At 39.6% G+C, this 19,384-nt stretch overlaps 1 protein-coding gene and 1 long non-coding RNA gene across 2 annotated transcripts; both read right to left on the reverse strand.

Moving 5' to 3' along the window:
* Positions 1-7,366: 7,366 nt before the first annotated feature.
* Positions 7,367-9,502, reverse strand: LOC308702313. Its single transcript, XR_014031573.1, has 4 exons — positions 9,422-9,502; positions 8,895-8,951; positions 8,356-8,430; positions 7,367-8,265 (listed from the first exon to the last, which is right to left on the reverse strand). It is a non-coding gene; the product is annotated as an uncharacterized lncRNA (long non-coding RNA).
* Positions 9,503-14,530: 5,028 nt separating this feature from the next.
* Positions 14,531-19,079, reverse strand: LOC308702125 (uncharacterized protein; the record flags this gene model as incomplete). The annotated part of the gene is made up of 3 exons (XM_081384793.1): positions 18,942-19,079; positions 15,748-16,322; positions 14,531-14,539 (listed from the first exon to the last, which is right to left on the reverse strand). Exons 1-3 carry the CDS (start codon positions 18,997-18,999, stop codon positions 14,531-14,533), a joined length of 642 nt encoding a protein of 213 aa, XP_081240919.1. The 5' UTR covers positions 19,000-19,079.
* Positions 19,080-19,384: the final 305 nt, after the last annotated feature.

Below are 19,384 nucleotides of genomic sequence, written 5' to 3' on the forward strand. Positions count from 1 at the left end.
GAACTGAGATATTTATCTGGTTGTGTAACCTCTCACACAGTTTACACTCGCACGTCCATCCTCTTTTACATCACGAAAATCAACAAGCTTTTGCTGATCTTACATTTTCAAAAGAATTCTGGGCCTGAATGAAAACTCAAAACCAGGAACAGGCAAAGTTCAGGCGATCAGCAAACAGCTTCTCTGAATCAAGGCAAAACACACAAGCAGTGAACAAAGTTTAAAGGGATACTTCAGGATTTAGCATTAAGCGTGGTATCAGTAGAAAACCTGTAGTATTTTCGAATTACCGTGCTTTCCACCCTCATATCCCCCTGAGACGAGAGATTTATGTATTTTTTGTCTGGAAAAAATCCTCCGATGATGCAAAATTTTGGAGGATTTTCTGGCCAGAGGCTAAAGATTACAGCCAGTAGGAGGTGCTGTCCCACGTGTTTTCAACCCGCCCACAGAGGGAGGGATCTCACTCACGGAATGTACACACAGTGTCAGCCATCTTTCTTTGGAAGCTAAGCTAGCAGGCTCTTGTTATGTGGAGAAAGCTGAGTATTAGGGGTTACCATCCTCTTTTTCCCGGACATGTCCGGCTGTCGAGAACGTCCAAAATGTCCAGGATTCGGCTTTTGCTTTCTGCAGTCGCCATTCATTGATTACATGCACACCTTTTGTTTCAATCTAACTGAATTCATTCCGATTGGTGAATCTGCATGTAGTGTTTACATGAACGCTAAACAAGTGATCGGTTGATGTGAGTTTTAACATTGCTAAGAAAATTCCCGCTCCTCCGTGAGAGATACGAGACCGGCACGTCTCAGTAATGACGCCACCGGCCTCGCGCCGTTCTCCCGCGGCCGTCAGCCTCGTCCTGCTCGCCACAGTAAACATGATGAATGGCGACTGTAGAACGCAAAAGTCGAATCCCGGACATTTTGGGCGATCTCGAAATCCCGGGCAAACTCGTCACGGAGACTCACTAGTAGCCTAACCTTGTTGTTTTCAACTGCGCTCTCTTACTGGTAGGCGTGGCTTGGGAGTGGCCTAGTAGGGCAGCGAAGCAAGTGCATTCTGCGAGTTGTTGTCTTTCATCCACATAAGCCAAAAATACATTTTCTGGATTTTCTCAGTCTAGAAGGCTCCAAATTCAAAAATAATTTCACATTTCTTTTAAATGACCTATTTTAAATACACATTCATCTTTACAGAGGTGAAGTACCCCTTTAAGTCCAAACCAGTGTAAATCAAGCAGAAATAAACAGGCTTGACAATCTATCTCCATCCATACTAGCGTTTTCAAGTGTTTTCTAAAGGTCTGAAAACCGATATTCGATATTCGCCTAGCTAAATAACAACTTGTAATTGTTTGTATCGTATAATGATCGTATGGAAAGAGTTTACATTATTCAAAGAGTGTTTAAATAGCCTATTATAATGAAGAATGTTATATTTTAATGTGGTAATGCATTGTACTGTGTATATTATAGCCTACATATGCATGTGTAATATGTGGTCAAAAAAGAAAAAATATTCCAGCAGAGTTGATAATCTAAGTATATGAATAAGGACATTTCTTTAACCACAAATTAGGCTTAATGTTTAGCTATTTTGAAATCGATACCGTTATAGTAAAAAATAAATAAAAATAAAAATACGTCAATTTGTGAATTTGTGTCATGCGCATGTGTCCTATTATGTGTTCAGTCTATAGGCACGTAGTGTTAGTGACATCACCACCTACTGGCCTGACATGAATAATATTTTTTAGTCATTTTTGTCGATCCATGTGAACCGGGATCGTTTTGATAATGTTTGCTGTACGTGAAAAACGCAAAGGAAGAACTGTTAACCGGTAAATCATTGTCGTGTAAACATACCCCTAGTTTAAACTGAATCAGACTCATAGGCTGCATCCGAATCGCATACTTCCCTAACATAGCCTATAGCCTACTATAGCCTAGTAGGCGAAAAACAGTATGTGACTAAAGAAGTTTTGTTTTGTTTAGTGTTTGTTATGGATCAGACTGACAAACTGACTCGCACTACAAAACTCTTGTTTCAGCTCCAGGTCCGCTTTCAGGTGCTGTGACACCAGAAAAATCAGCAGAAAAATCAGCAGAAATATCAGTAGGAACATCAGTGGGAACATCAGCAGGAATATCAGTGGGACCTTGTTAATAAAACCATCGTAACCAAAATGCAGGGAACAAACAAATACACTTGTATGAGAGGCCATTTGAGACGAAACTCATTGAAACACTTGCACTACACACTGAAACACTCGCGCTACACACTGAAACACTCGCGCTACACACTGAAACACTCGCTACACACTGAAACACTCGCGCTACACACTGAAACACTCGCGCTACACACTGAAACACTCGCTACACACTGAAACACTCACGCTACACACTGAAACACTCACGCTACACACTGAAACACTCGCGCTACACACTGAAACACTCGCTACACACTGAAACACTCGCGCTACACACTGAAACACTCGCGCTACACACTGAAACACTCGCTACACACTGAAACACTCGCGCTACAAACTGAAACACTCACGCTACATACTGAAACACTCGCGCTACACACTGAAACACTCGCTACACACTGAAACACTCGCGCTACACACTGAAACACTCGCTACACACTGAAACACTCGCGCTACACACTGAAACACTCGCGCTACACACTGAAACACTCGCTACACACTGAAACACTCGCGCTACACACTGAAACACTCGCGCTACACACTGAAACACTCGGATTTTGAAATCCTCATAACTTGGACTGTGGACAGCTTGTTTTCTCTGTCATTAATATCAAGTAAAGTCAAGTCAAGTCAAGTATATTTGTATAGCGCTTTTCACAATAGGCCTACAGATTTTATCAAAGCAGCTTCACAGTATTAAATTAAAATAATACAACAAGGTTTGTTTCAAGTGGAATTTATTGATTGATAAAATAAAATTAAATATCCCCAAATATTCCCAACTGAGCAAGCCAAAGGCAACAGTGGCAATATATATATATATATATATATATATATATATATATATATATATATATATATATATATATATATATATATATATATATAAAATATCTGACAAAAGTAAGAATAGCAGATGTTGTCCGTTTTGTTGATAGTTTTCAGGGAGCTGTGACAAGATCGAAATTGGACAAAGGTTACAAATTATTCTTGACCTTTTCTTACATAAAAAAAAAGTTCCATTAATTTAAATGGTATGACACTTGATGACTAGCTCACACTTACTATAGCTAAACAAAATAAACAAAAACATTGAAATGATGTCTGATTGTGGGCTATGTTTGAAATCTAGTGTCTTTTGTTAAAATTTCATGTTAGTTTGTCCCGGAGATTGCAGCAATATTCCACTATGACTAGATTATGGCTCATTTTTCATGTTACTATACCATGAATGAAACTAAGAATTGTACATCTTTATAGTGATAAATAAACCGCGCTTCTGTTTCCAAATGAACCAAACTTCCGGTTGCAATGAAATGACTTCCGGACACACTGAAAATGTTTGTGCTCTCTCACACGCGCGAATGTTTGAAAAGTGCAGTCTTTGTGCAGGTACAACAGTATGTGGGCGATTACAGGGTATATGCAAAGAGTTTCTATGTAACCGCATGTCTTTCATATATATGCACATATATATAGTGTTTAACATGTACGCGCAAGTGTTTCACATATATGGGCAAGTGTTTCAGTGTGTAGCACAAGTGTTTCAGTGTGTATCACAAGTGTTTCAGTGTGTATCACAAGTGTTTCAGTGTGTATCGTAAGTTTTCAATGTGTATTGCAAGTGTTTCAGTAGGTTTCGTCTCAAACGGCCTCTCATACACTTGCACAACTCTGTTGCTTCCCCGGAAAAAACGAACCGTATCCACTGTTCCCTTACGCTGGGTTCTTTGAAGAGCTGCTCGATTTATCGAAACCGCACTCGATTTGGCAAAAGCTGAGATTATTTTCTGCGCCGCTTGTCAGTGCAGCCGCTAATCAGTAGTAAACGCTGCTCCATCTGAACACCAGAGGGCGTCTCTCTCTCTCACACACACACGCATCCATCTGAACACCAGAGGGCATCTCTCTCTCTCTCTCTCTCTCTCTCTCTCTCTCTCAATTCAATTCAATTCAAAATTGCTTTATTGGCATGACTGTACATGTTACAATATTGCCAAAGCTTGGAACACATAGAATAATTATACAGTATAAAATTATAAAGTACAAAAAAATAGAATATTATAACATAACTTAAATCTAAATGAACAACTTAAATTAATTGTACAAATTAACAGTGAAACAAATTATAATATCTGTGAACGTTTTACACCACAGTGTTTTAACATATACACACACACACGTCACTGAAGGTCACTGTGGTGGACAGTAGGGAAACACACTGAGGTCAGACACACACATCACACACAGTGGCGGATTTAGCAAATCGGGGGCCCAAGGCGAAGGTAGGCTATGGGCCCCCATCCAATCTTTAAAAGAGAACGAAAAAAATATGTACCGAGTCTACCGACTGAATGGTGGATAGGGAGGTAAAGCTAATCTACGGGTAGGTGAAGATTAGAGAGGAGAAAAAACGTCCCCTTTAAACCCTGCATAGGCAACACTTCTTTACTCCTAAACAGAAACATGTTACAATGTTTACATGGTACAATTTCTGGTAAGCTATGGTTTTTTTTTTGTTTTTTTTTTGCTTGGCAAATTTCACCATTTCGATTCAATTCTTGTGATTTGATTCAATATTGACTCATTTGGAAAAATATTAGGTAACGTTTCACAAGACAGGCGTTACTTTTTATCAAAAAAAAAAAAACTATCAGCTGGTATAATTTAAGGTTAGAATAAGTAATAGGCCTATAGTACACATATTTAGCCAAATACTCTCTATAGCTCTTTTTTTCTAGCCAATTAAATGGCTTTCCTGAGGTAAATGTTATGTGACGATTGTTCTCCAGCTGTTTTACCTCTTTCCGCGGTTGAAAAACACTTATTGATCGATATTATGAATAAGGAATATACATTTCGGTAAGTTATACGGTATCTTTCAACATTGTTAATTCATGTTTATTTACTATTAGGTAGAGATGATCAGTTCACGTGCCGCTAGGAATCTGTCACGTCACATTAAAACGGCAAAACGGTATTTGAATTTCGTAATAGAATTGACATAATCTGAGAGCTGAGATTTTTTTAAATATCATGATTCATAAACTGCTCAGTTTTGTCTGTCGATCTCCGTGTCCTCTTTGCTTCACGATTTTTCTGTGCGTTGGACGTTGTTGTTCCTGATCTGTATCCCCAACAGTAGCCATAAAAAAGTTTGCCATCTTTGGCAGCGTTCCCAAATACTTATCAGCGTCTTTTCACTTTTTTTCTTTTATTTGAGCCGCTTGGGTAACTTCGAAACTTTAAATTTTCGCGTTTAGACTCGTCTTGCTCTGGGGATCAATTGCTCTATTTCCCAGTCCTCCTGTTACTGCGTGTTGTTTATCTTTCGCGCCACGCACTTTTTCTGACTTTTTGCTTTCCTCCCGCTTCCTCCTTTTTTCAGCACCGCTTGGGTAGCTAGCTTCGCTTCATTTTTACTCTGTCTACTATGTACACTCTGTCTGTCAATCACTTCTTTTTCTCCGTCAGTTTTTTTGGCACAGCCTTGTCACTTTCACAGATGCGAGTAGGGTCTGCCTGCAGAGCCGGAGGCTGCATTTTCAGGACCCCACTTTTAGGACCGCATTTCTAGGACCCTAGGTTTTTAGTGACAGCGCCACCTACCGAATTAGAGGACCAGCGAAGATGGATGACAATCAGAGTGTGAGTATCAAATGCGAATAAATTTTTACAATTGCGATGCATTTAATTGGAAAGTTAACGTAGCAAACGTGATGGTGATTTGTTAAAAAAATAGTCTTGAATGCATAGCCATAGTATTTAGCCTCTAATGCTTGAAAATGAATTGTTAGCACGTTCATTTAACGGAACTGTTGCGTGATAAGCCACATGTGTTGACTTATTGACAGCACAATAAAACTGTAGCATGTTCGTTCTGAAAGCTTGTTAATTACTCATTGTTCTTCCATTTTAATTCAGTTAAAATAATCTTAATGTTTTCACTGTCACGTGCTCACAGTCAGCCTGTTTAACGTTACCCACAATACAAGTTATGTGTAGTATGCGTCTACATGCGTCTCTACATTTTGACATGGTTTTATAATGTGTGCTTTAAATATTATATACATATGTAAATGTGTGTATATATATGTATGGTCAGAAAAAAAGTTGTGTCAATGTTATTTCTATTCAGATTTCTCAATTGAGATGGGCTTTATTGACATGAGTGTTTCTAGAACCTTTGTTCCCACAACATCAAAACCTTTTTTTTTTTTTTTAATCTTTGAACAGTATGCAATAATAGTATTATGAACATTAATTGATATGTGTGCACTGTTTGGTAACTAAGAAAAAAAAATTAAAGAGTAGAACATGTTCAACTAAATGTTCCTTATTTAATTCATTTCTCTCTCTCTCTCTCTCTCTTAGGAGTCAGTGATGATGTTGTCCATGAAGTTCTGTTTGTGGTCCACATCATGAACAAATTTGTTTTTGTGTGTGTTCAAGTTCAGTTATTATATATTATTTTGTAAAATATTTTGTGTGTGCAAGTTAAGTTATTATATATTATTTTGTAAAATATTTTATGTGTGCAAGTTCAGTTGTTATATATTATTTTGTAAAATATTTAGTGTGTTCAAGTTGAGGTGTGATATATTATTTTGTAAAATATACACAATCTTCCCCGAGAGTCATCCTTGTCTTCCCTCTATACTTGAAAATGTGGTCGATCTAGTGACTGAAAAGACTATAACATGATTCCTTGTTTATTTTACTTGAGTAATTATATTATGCTAGACCCAATAATTTCTCAACATTCCTAGGAACCAGGCTTAATTGCAATAAATAAAGTAGTATTTGGGTGTAATAAAACTGTAAAACTCTAATGTAGTTAAAACTGGGTGGGTGGAAATACTGCCTGGCACAACTACACTGTAAAAATAAAAGGTGCCTGGAGGAACCTTTTGGGGTTCTTCACTTCGCCACACCGGCGGAACCGTCTGTAGATCCTCTAGGCACCCTTTAAAAAGGGGCGGTTCTCTGAGGAACCACACAGGTTTCCTGAGGAACTCTTATATTAGGCACTGTGTGGAACCACTTTGGGTGCCTCCAGGAACCAAATTTCATTTTTTTTAAATATTTAATTTCATGTTGTTACTATGGTTACCTTTGACATCTATTATAATAAACAAATTGAACCAAATACAAAATAAGAATTGTTTATTACATATTTGATATTCATTTTTATACATACACTTCCATGCACATGGGGAAAAAAGCTAACTACAGATTAATATCAATGACTACACAAAAAAATAGTATAATGCATAAGCAACATGAATAATCAACCATGTATATACAATAGATAAACAAGAAAAGACATCTCAACAAAATGCATGGAAACACATATGTTCCACTAAATAAATCAATGTAAAAAAATTACATTTGAACTAATTAAAAATGTCAATCATACTTAACTTTAAAACATTTGTGTTTCAGTCCGATGGTTAGTCTGACATCACTGTTTCCAAGTCCAAAAGCTCTATCAGATGCCAAAAACAAACAACAGTGCTAATATACACTCATTGTGCTGTAACCTTTATCTCTATACCGAAATCTCTGATGGTTAGTTATTCAGCTATTTTGAATCATAAAATGTTTAAGTCTGGGATGCCGTTAGACTGGAGACTGTAATGTACACTATGGCTTTTGAAAAGCTTAAATGTGTGACTTGAATCAACAGTGTTCATAAATGGTTGTTGAGTATTCTCATGAAACAAGATAGAGGAAGTAGAAGTAGAGGCTTCGACCCGAAACAGATTTAAGGTGCAGTAAAATGATCTGTTCTGTGAATGTTCACTGGTGAATTCAGTCATTTCAATATGAATTCACACGATCAGCAATTTCGTTTGTGGTCAAAAATGTCACTATGGGACCAAGTTGGTGTGAGGTACTTAAAGAGTTGGAAAAGTGAAAAAGTACAGCATCGTTTTCCGTTTGTTTTTCCTCTTTTCTGGTGGATGGTCCAGGCACTTCAATGATTTTCAGGTCTACAGGAGGATTTTTATTCTTGGTCAAACTTGTATTTCAGCTTACTGAGATCCCTGCAAAGTACAAAATTTACTGTTAGTAATGTTATTAAAGTGATAGTTGTGAAATTTAAATAATTTCCTCAGCCTTGTGACGTTCCAAACCTGTTTGACTTTCTGTCTGTGGAACCCAAAAGCAGATCTCAGGCATAATGCGACCCCAGTCACCATTCAATTTCACTGCATGAAACACAAGCAGAAAACTAATGTGTAAATCATTCATGAAACCATTCTTATGTACTCTTGTCTAGTTCAATTCAATGCAACAATTTATGTAAAAATGGTTAAGCTCCAAAAATGTCCCAGAAAAGATCCTAAAAATAATCAATGAGTTCACAACTCATGTGTTATGGGTTGTGTTGCAAGTCTTCTGAAGCCTAATTGCTTTTTCCTATTTATTTATTTTTTTGCCGAAAAAGACTAAACTTGAAGTTATAATTCAGAGTTAAAATGTCTATAGCATTTTTTGTGAATCAAACCTGTGATATTATTTTTCTGAGTAACATGAATGAGATTTGAGATCATGAGAAAAGATTTTCAGAGAGTAACTGATTAAAAAACACAAGTACACAGTCAAACAATACAATTTCACACAGAGAAAGTTCATAGTAATAAAGCGCTTGCATGTGGTGCAGGTAACTTACTGTAATTCAATGTTGCCACTGAAATGTTCAGATTATTTTAGAAATGTAATGGTTGTTCTGGGGAAACAAAAGAACAAAGATGATTATTCACAACATAATATTTATTGACCAGTAAATGGCTTTAAAATGGTATTTGAGAGAATGAGGGCACCTGTAGTAAAGTTAGGCTAAACAAAAACAGAGCAAACTATAACCTGTTTTTGTTATTCATAACAAACGCCAAGAATCAGAGAATTTTCTAAATTAGTTAGGCTATATCAGCAATTTGAAGACACAGTTGTACAAAATATGTTGAATTGAATGACTAAATCAATCTAAGACAATAAGTCAATCATATCCATTTGTTCATTAGATCAACGTAGTTAGCATCGCGGCTAAAACCTTCATACCAGATACTGTGAAATAAACGAGTGGTAAACACTGTAAAAACGTAGTAATGTATAATAAATTTAGTTTATATATATATGTGTGTTTAAATATATAGTGAGTAGACTCTGTATTTATATTTATTTGGCGAGTTTACAAACCTTGTAATGGAGAGCCGAATAAACGGCGGAAGCTTTGATGAGAGGAGCCGTTACTTTCCTGATGACGATCAGCTGAGCTCTGTTGCGCGCGAGCAGCGCGAGGATCACTGAAGCGACGACAGCAGAGGAATAGCAGCAGTTTCGTGACAGAATAAACACTTTTCTCCTCCTGCTTCTTCTTCTTCATATAATATTATTATTATTTAGTGTTGTTGTTTAAGGTTTAAATGACTTAATAAAATAGGCCTATACTAAATATATGTAAGCTACCCAAGTGAAAAAGACTATAGTTACTGTTAAATGTATTAAAAATGCATTAAAGTATATTTGATTTGTAGGTCTACTAAAAACACACTCAAGTACATTTTTAATACATTTAATAGTACATCTTTTTCATCTGGGTATGTATACTGAATCAAACTTGCCTATAATAATAATAATAATAATAATAAAAATGCATTAAAGTAGGCTATATTTGTATTGTAGTAGGTCTACTAAAAACACACTCAAGTACATTTTTAATACATTTAATAGTACGTCTTTTTCACCTGGGTATGTATACTGAATCAAACTTAAGTAGCCTATAATAATAATAATAATAGGATAATAATAATAATAGAATAATAATCTAATTCGGGCCTCACTGAACCATTGGGTTCCTCCAGATGCTGGCTTTAACATTAGAGATCTTCCAGGAACCACTTAAATGTTAAAAGATCTTCCAATAACCCTTTTATCGCATTTAAGTTCCTCTATTTTCCCCTAAAGCACTTCGAGGTCTCATGGTAATGAAAAGGTGACTCCAGAACCTCTGAAGTAAATACAAAGTGCTTAAAGGATCCCATAAGTTCCAGCAAGAACCTCAAAGAATGTCAATGCTCCTCCAGTAACCCTACTATAGGAAAAAGAGCTTTGAGGCACCAAAATTACATTTTGAAGTTCCTTGAGTATCCGACAGGATACTTGAGGCTCCTTTAGTTTTTACAGTGTAGGGTCCTGGAAATGCGTTCCTGAGACTGCGGTTCTCCGAGTCGGTAGGTGGCGCTGTCACAAAAAATTAGGGTCCTAGAAATGCGGTCCTAGAAGTGGGGTCCTGAAAATGCAGCCTCCGGCTCTGCAGGCAGATAATATTGACAGATGCGCAGTAAAAGTGAGATAATGGAATAGTCCAATGTAGTGAGGCGGGGGGGCCCCCTCCTGTCTGCGACACTAATGATTGATGCCATTTTTCGCAAATGGAGTTTTAGAAATATATAATTTGAAAAAAAAAAAAAAAAAAAAAAAACTTAAGCATAAGTTAATAGGGCATTTTGGGGGCCCCTAGGTAGCTCGGGGCCCAAGGCAATTGCCGACCTTTGCCTAATGGTAAAGTCCGCCCCTGATCACACACACATTCACCTGCTGTCTCTCAGGCTGTAGCACACACACACACGTATCTGGCAGCGAGTGCTGCTGTCTGGCCCTCTCCTAGCAGGATCTTCATCTGATCTACTTCAGTCATGGCTGTGAAGTTCTGTATTAGGTTAGTGAGTTTGCTAAAGTAGAGTTCTCTGACTGAACTGTATTTCTCTCTCTCTCTCTCTCTCTCTCTCTCTCTCTCTCTCTCTCTCTCTCTCTCTCTCTCTCTCTCTCTCTCTCTCTCTCTCTCTCTCTCTCACACACACACACACACACACACACACACACACACACACACACACACACACACACACACACACACACACACATCCATCTGAACACCAGAGGGCATCTCTCTCTCTCTCTCTCTCTCTCTCTCTCTCTCTCTCTCTCTCTCTCTCTCTCTCTCTCTCTCTCACACACACACACACAAACACACACACACACACACACACACACACACACACACACACACACACACACACACACACACACACACACACACACACACACACACACACACACACACACACACACACATCCATCTGAACACCGGAGGGCATCTCTCTCTCTCTCTCTCTCTCTCTCTCTCTCTCTCTCTCTCTCTCTCTCTCTCTCTCTCTCTCTCTCTCTCTCTCTCTCTCTCTCACACACACACACACCAATATGCCCCTCAGAAGTCCGATAACACACATCATTTCAGGAAATCCCTGCCACATTGATTGGTTAAACATGACTAATAAACACACGACTGCCTCATTCTGTGTAAGAAACATCATCATCTCACAGAAGAATGAGCTCAACTGTCGTTATGAAGTGAGTTTGGAGTAAATGCATGTTATCAAATGTTGTCTTTTATTGGACAAGAGGTTCATAAATGCTTCTCGTGTTTGGAAAGATGTTTCACGCGTGTTGCTTTTTCAAATGCACGTTATAAGTGACTCAAACTCACAGTGCTTTCAGATGGAGCAGCGTTTACAGAGCCGACAAGCTGCGCATAACAAATAATCACAGCCTTTGCGATTTCAGAATCGCGATAAGCCAAATTGGTGTAACGATTTCATGTTAAAGCCCTAGTTCTCTGGAAAGCTGAACAATGCTATCTTTCCCTCACAACCAAAAACACGCTTCTTTGGTGACATCTATCCCAACTAGCCAACTATCTTCGCAAGTTCCGTCGTTACCAGCATAGTTCAACGAGTCTGTGTTTCCCGAAACCATCGTTCTAATGAACATTCGCAAACAGCATCGCAAAGTTGTGTAGTTGGAACGACAGCTCTCGACCTGTGGTTAGAAGCAGAGTTTCTTTGTGACATGTGACTTAATAAATCCTCATCTTGAGCAAAATAAGCAAGCTGACATTCTGTACAACCTGTGTCTTTTATTTAGAATACATACAAATGTCATTTACTTCTTTTAGTTTGTCAAGAGATTTAAAGCACCGTTTTTGAAGAGTGCGCATGTGCAAACGTTCTCCACTATCCAAGAACGAGCCTATAATTGAATCTGGAAACAAAGCAAAATAACTGAGAAAAATGAGAAATAGTCCTCAGACCATACCTGTCAACATTTGGATACCAAAATACGGGAAATCTGAACGCGGGGGGGTGGGGGGGGTGGGGATGGCAGAGGCAGGCTAAATAGACATTAATTGCGCAGATATTAACATAAATAAATACATATATACTATTCAATTAAAATAAACATAAGACTTATTCATGTTTCTTTATTTATTTTTATCAATTGCAACAATTAACTACATTAATTAATCACGATTAATTGCCATTAAAAAACTTACATTTTATAATGAAATCATTTCACAATTAATCTCCAAATTAATGTAGAAAAACATAAAACAGTATATTTTAAATATTTGTCTAACAGGTAGGAAAAATATACAGAAATTGAAGTTATCAAACAGTTTGCACTGCATACAATTTTAATTGTACATAGATTAATCCTTATTAAAGTAAAAAAAGATCTTTAGTCAAGAGCAGTGAGTGCTTTTCTCTGTTACCTTTGTTCTTTGATTAACTTTACTGACAGAAAGCTTTATTGGCTACTGTCTCTTTAAAAACAGCCGCTGACGGATCTCACACGCGTCTCATTCTCTCACAACTCTTTACTTTCATTTACGACTTTTTTTTTTTTAACTAATAGACTGCTCAGACTGTTCTTATGAGGATACTCGACAAAACGGACATTTTGACATAATTGCGTGTGTTAATGCCATCTCTCTCATGTTCATCCATCCTCGGATGCTGCTGTTCTTTGCGCGATTTTTCCCCCCAAACTACTTCAGTGGAAATCCCGCCCTGCAGCCGATTCTAAAGATTTTATTGGTCATGTGAATCACAGTACTGATTGTCTACACCAAACACTGACCCCTAAACCATAGACTGTAAAAAATAGCCCTAAACCCATAGACATATGTCTATGCCTAAACCTACCCGTCATTGTAACCTTAACCAATGAAATTAGCTGCAGGGCGGGATTGAAATTAGCTGCAGGGCGGGATTTCCGCTTAACTGGTTTGCGCCCTTTGGGATTTTTTTTAAAAAATTATAGAAAGATTAAAAATACGGGAGAAATACGGGAAAATATTTAAACGGGATGATAGCGGGATAGCAATGTAAAATACGGGAGAATCCCGGGAAAAACGGGAGGGTTGACAGGTATGCCTCAGACGCATGTCTGTAATTTATAGAAAAACATCTAGCGTTAATTCGATCTCAAACAGATTCATTAAACGAAGGTATTACTCCACCACGTGCATGACGTCATAACCAACGTGGTTGAACCGGGTTGAACGACCACTTTGCGACAATACAGTTTCGGGAAACAGTCGTGACTAGCTAGTTGATTTCTTCAACGATGCATCATACTGTGGTAGTTAGGCAGTGAGTTACGTCGTTGTTCGGGAAACACACCCCTGGTTGATGTGTGTGTGTGTGTGTGTGTGTGTGTGTGTGTGTGTGTGTGTGCGCACTCACTCTTCTGGGAGAGTTGTCCATACAAGGAATTCCACCCTTTATGACGTCATACAGGGTCATACTCGAAAAAAACTTTCCGAAACTTATACGAATCCTGGAGTGTAAGGGACTGTTCGTTATTTATTTAAAGGGCCACCAGAGGAGTTTTGAGATCTGTTGTCAAAAAAGACATGACCCTCCCTTCGCCAGCAATACATTTTTCTATGACCCTCCAAAATGATTGTGAAAAAAGGCATGACCCTCCCCGATAATTTATTGATTAGCCTAATTCTGTACCGGTTTGCGCTTGGCAAAGATGTTCAGATAGCCATTGTTTGTTTTTTAAGCCATAAACTCTTGCTTTCTCATCTTACTAGGGCTGTAACGATAGACCAAACCTACGATTCGGTTCGTATCACGAGATTTGATTTTAGATTAGAAGAAAAATTATTTTATTTAATTTATAAATTTATTTTCGGTGCTGATGCAGTGTGACTCGTTCAACATGTGGGTGGCGTTGCGAATAAAGCATCTAAAAGCTGTCACAAAGAACCGGCAAAAGTAATGATTATTAATATGTCAAATATTGTCACGATACACACACACAGGGAAATAGGCAAGTTCCAAGAGCAGTATTTATTGGGTAATCCGTACTCACAACTAGTCCAGGCAAGGGTCAAATATCCGGTAAGGCAATCCAAAACACAAGAAACAAACATGAACAGGGCAGATGCAAACTTCAGAAGTGCTGTGACATAAAACAAGGACTCCATGACAAACACTGAAACAGACAGGGTATAAATAGACAGATACAAACAAGGTAATGGGGAACAGCTGAATGCAATAATCAAATGAGTCCAGGTAGGCATTATGGGATATGTAGTTCATGACGCAAGGATGATAGAATAGGGAAGAAAGACCTCTAGGGGAAAACCAGGGAACACCAACCAGACACTGTGACATAACCCCCCCTCTACGGAGCGGCTACCAGATGCACCAAGACCCAAAAAAAAAGTTCAGGAGGGAGGTGAAACAACGAAGGATCAGGGGGAGGGACGGGGGGCCAGGTCCATGGAGGGGAACAGGAAAAGAGGGTGATGGCTTAGCCGGCAGCCAGGGCGAAGCAGACGACCCCTCGGACAGCCATGGCGGAGACGAACCGTCGGGCGGCCAAAGCGAAACAGGCTGTGCAGATGGCCCGGCCAGAAACATCAGTCCATCGGGTGGCCAGGGCAGAGACTTCTCCTCAGGTAGCCAGGGCGAAGCAAGCTGTGCAGACGGCCAGGGCAGAAACGTCAGTCCATCGGGCGGCCAGGGCGGAGACGACCCCTCGGGCGGCCAGGGCGGAGACGACCCCTCGGGCGGCCAGGGCGGAGAAGACCCCTCGGGTGGCCAAGGCTCAGGAACTGGAACAGACACCACCGGTTCAGGAACTGGAACTGGCACCACCGGAACTGGCACTGGAACTGGAACTGGCACCACCGGCTCAGGCACCACCGGCTCAGGCACTGGAACTGGCACCACCGGCTCAGGCACTGGAACTGGCACCACCGGAACTGGCACTGGAACTGGCACCAACGGCTCAGGCACTGGAACTGGCACCACCGGAACTGGCACTGGAACTGGAACTGGCACCACCGGCTCAGGCACCACCGGCTCAGGCACTGGAACTGGCACCACCGGAACTGGCACTGGAACTGGCACCACCGGCTCAGGCACTGGAACTGGCACCACCGGCTCAGGCACTGGAACTGGCACCACCGGCTCAGGCACTGGAACTGGCACCACCGGCTCAGGCACTGGAACTGGCACCACCGGCACTGGAACCACCGGAACTGGCACTGGAACTGGCACCACCGGAACTGGCACTGGAACTGGCATCACCGGCTCAGGCACTGGAACTGGCATCACCGGCTCAGGCACTGGAACAGACACCACCGGCTCGGGCACTGGAACTGGCACCACCGGCTCGGGAACTGGCACCACCGGTTCAGGAACAGACACCACCGGTTCAAGTGTGTGCGTAGCCCACACACACCACATGGCTGTGGTCATAATGGCCAGTGTCGCGGTCACTGAGGGCTCAGGAACAGACACCACCGACTCAGAAACAGACACAGAAACAGACACAAGCACAGGCACAGACTCAGGAACAGACACTGGCTCCGGAACTGGAACAGACACAGGCTCCGGAACTGGAACTGGAACAGACACAGACACAGGAACAGGCTCCGGCTCCGGCTCAGGAACAGACACCGGCTCAGACACCGGCTCCGGAACAGACACCGGCTCAGACACCGGCTCCGGAACAGACACCGGCTCAGGCACCGGCTCCGGAACAGACACTGGCTCAGGCTTCGGCTCCGGAACAGACACCGGCTCCGGCTCCGGAACAGACACCGGCTCCGGAACAGACACCGGCTCCGGCTCCGGAACAGACACCGGCTCCGGCTCAGGAACCGGCTCCGGAACTGGCACTGGAACTGGCATCACCGGCTCAGGCACTGGAACTGGCATCACCGGCTCAGGCACTGAAACAGACAGGGTATAAATAGACAGATACAAACAAGGTAATGGGGAACAGCTGAATGCAATAATCAAATGAGTCCAGGTAGGCATTATGGGATATGTAGTTCATGACGCAAGGATGATAGAATAGGGAAGAAAGACCTCTAGGGGAAAACCAGGGAACACCAACCAGACACTGTGACAAATATAGCGGTTTAGGCTATTAATAAACAAGTGTTTTCTGTGTCTACTGCAAAGATGAAGTTGACGATGCATCGCGATCTTCTCAGAACGCGCCAGAGAGAAATGCACATTTCATAAGGAGAAAGCAGTCTGTTTTCTTTCGTTATGAATTGTTCTGTTTAAAAGTAGACATTTCAAGCTTTCTATATATTTCTCAGGTCTGTGAGGCAAGTAGCCTACCTTACGCTGAGTTTCGGTTCATTTATGAGACAAGAGTCCAGTTCACTCGCCCGCGCCTCCGTGTCATGATTATCTATTTTCTACTATATTTAGACTAGCCTACTTCTTATTTATTAAATCCAGATGAAACATTGATTAAAATTAAGATAAAATTAATAAAAAACGAAATTCACTTTAAAGAAAGGCTTTGTGCTCTCTGTTTGAGGTCTCTGTGCAATTTTTAAGTCGCTTCAGAGCTTGTTTTTTTTTTCACATAAATGCGAATATATAAATAATATAATATTTTATGTTCTGTGGAGGCCGATCTTTATTCATCCGGTGGGTATAGGATATCTTTTGGTTTGCACAGTGTAATTTATAGAATTACTAAAAAATATTTTGCCACCCAAAAGTTAAAGATTTTTTTGTGTCACGTCACATGTATTTCCCTCATATTAAATATAAAACGCATGTGTAGACTGATATTTTTCTAATGTCTTGACTCAGACGTAGGATTTTTATTTTAAGTTTTGACAGCAAATGTCACGTCCATTCACTGGAATCGCCCAATTTTAACGAATTTATCCTCAACTAGTTGTGGTGTAGGTCTATGTATTTTATGTTAACTTAAATAATACTAATAGTAATTTAAAGATGTGGTAGCCCTACATCTTACACATCGTGGAAACAAAATAAGAATGGAAACTAAAATATGGAGTATCGCCCTACAGCGCACATTCTATCAGCAGTTCTGGCGCCTCAGTCCCAATACTGTTAAACTCGACGTACGTTCACATCACATGTTAATGCAGCGGTAGAGTTACACTCACAGGACACTGTGCATTTAACAAAAGTTCATTATTTGCTCGTGCTTTAAAGCTTTGCCGGGTAAACATTTCTTTGGCATTCTGTTCTGACATGATGCACTTTTTCTAAGCGCGAACTGAAGCGCACTTTGTCAAACAGCACCAAACTGGATTTTTGTTGGGTCAGACCCATCTGATATCGAAGGGGGGCTGATAACGCGAGATCAACATGGAGCTAAATGGAAAAAAATAGCACCAAACAAGCCACTTTGAAATGTTGCTGTTTTCATGAATATAAAAGTTGGGTGACCCTCCCCCTAGACTAAAAAAAGTTGGATGACCCTCCCCTTAACAAAGAATAAAAAGACATGACCCTCCCCTATTTTCCTCCGGTGGCCCCTTCCATAAATACCGAACGGTCCCTAACATAGAAATACTCAGTCGTACATCTAACTAACTTTTTGAAACTTTGGACATGTTTAGCATGAGAAATTGAGAATCCAACTCTTAAACAGTGTAAACTAGTCAGAATGCATGAGATAGCATTACACATCCCCTTTAAGCACACTCTAGTTTTATCATCTGCCGCTTTAAATGCTCGTACTCTTTTAAGCAGATGGATTCTGATTGGCTGTTCTATGCGACAGTCATGTTTCATTTGCAACCTGACATAAATATAGGCCTACAACTAAAATAATATTTAAGTGTTCAATAAAGTGTATTTACTTTTTTATTTACACTTTTATATAATTATTTTATTTTGTGAGCTCAAAGTTAAAGTTTGTTAGCTTGTTGTTCTTCCATAAATGAAAAGTTTATATTGCATATTGGACTGACATATGGAAAGCAGTTTTAGCTTAAATTGTACCCAGCGTTACTCGTCGTAATTGCATTTTTACTAGTAAGAATTAAATTTGAGAACTCTACAATTCAATTATTACTAGAAAAATTACAATTAGAGGGCTCTCTAATTCAATTATTATTAGTAACAATTCCAATTAGAGAACTCTCTAATTAAAATTTTACTAGTAAAAAAACGAATTCAATATATGTAAAATTGCAGAGCTCTGTAACTGCATTCTTACTAATTGTAGAGCTCCGTAATTAAAAATGAATGGAAGTCAATAGAGACATATGACTAGTAAAAATTAATTTGTAGAGCTCTCTAATTGTAATTTTTCTAGTAATAATTGAATAAGAGAGCTCTCTAATTGTAATTGCTACTATTAAGAATTGAATTGTAGAACTCTCTAATTGAATAATTACAATAAAAAATGCAATTACGACGAGTAACGCTGGGTACAATTTAAGCTAAAACGGCTTGCCATACTGACAGGTCTTTGTCTAGATCTGGTTTGAGCAGGAAACTATATTAACGATTCATTGTTTTTAATCGCTGATGATAAAAAGATAAATAAATAAATTATGTCTTACCGTGCAAGAGGAACTCAGAAACTACGAACAAACTAACAAAACACTTTTTTGTCTCCATATTTATTCTTAAACATAAAACATTTTACAAAATCAATTCGTTTTTAGATAAGAACAATACCGTTTAAGCGTGTGAGCGTTAAACTGTGTCGTTAGTACGTAATTTCCCATCATCATAGTCTTCACAGTCAAGGGAGAGCAGTCGCCGCCTCAGTTTGTTTGGCACAAGTTGGCACGGCAACAGGAAGTCGGCATATGGCAAGCCATTTTAACATTTAACAGCTAGACTGGAAATGTGTTGCAGATATCTGTAATTCAGTTTTGCCTAGTCAAAAAGAACATTTCAGATATCGGCAACTGGATTCTTCATAGGACAAATGACGCCACTTTTGCCATTCATTTGTATGGGGTTTATCATTACAGATAACTAATGTTACCACATGTGT

Source organism: Scardinius erythrophthalmus, assembly GCF_964197995.2.
Source record: "Scardinius erythrophthalmus genome assembly, chromosome: 14".
Taxonomy (NCBI): domain Eukaryota; kingdom Metazoa; phylum Chordata; class Actinopteri; order Cypriniformes; family Leuciscidae; genus Scardinius; species Scardinius erythrophthalmus.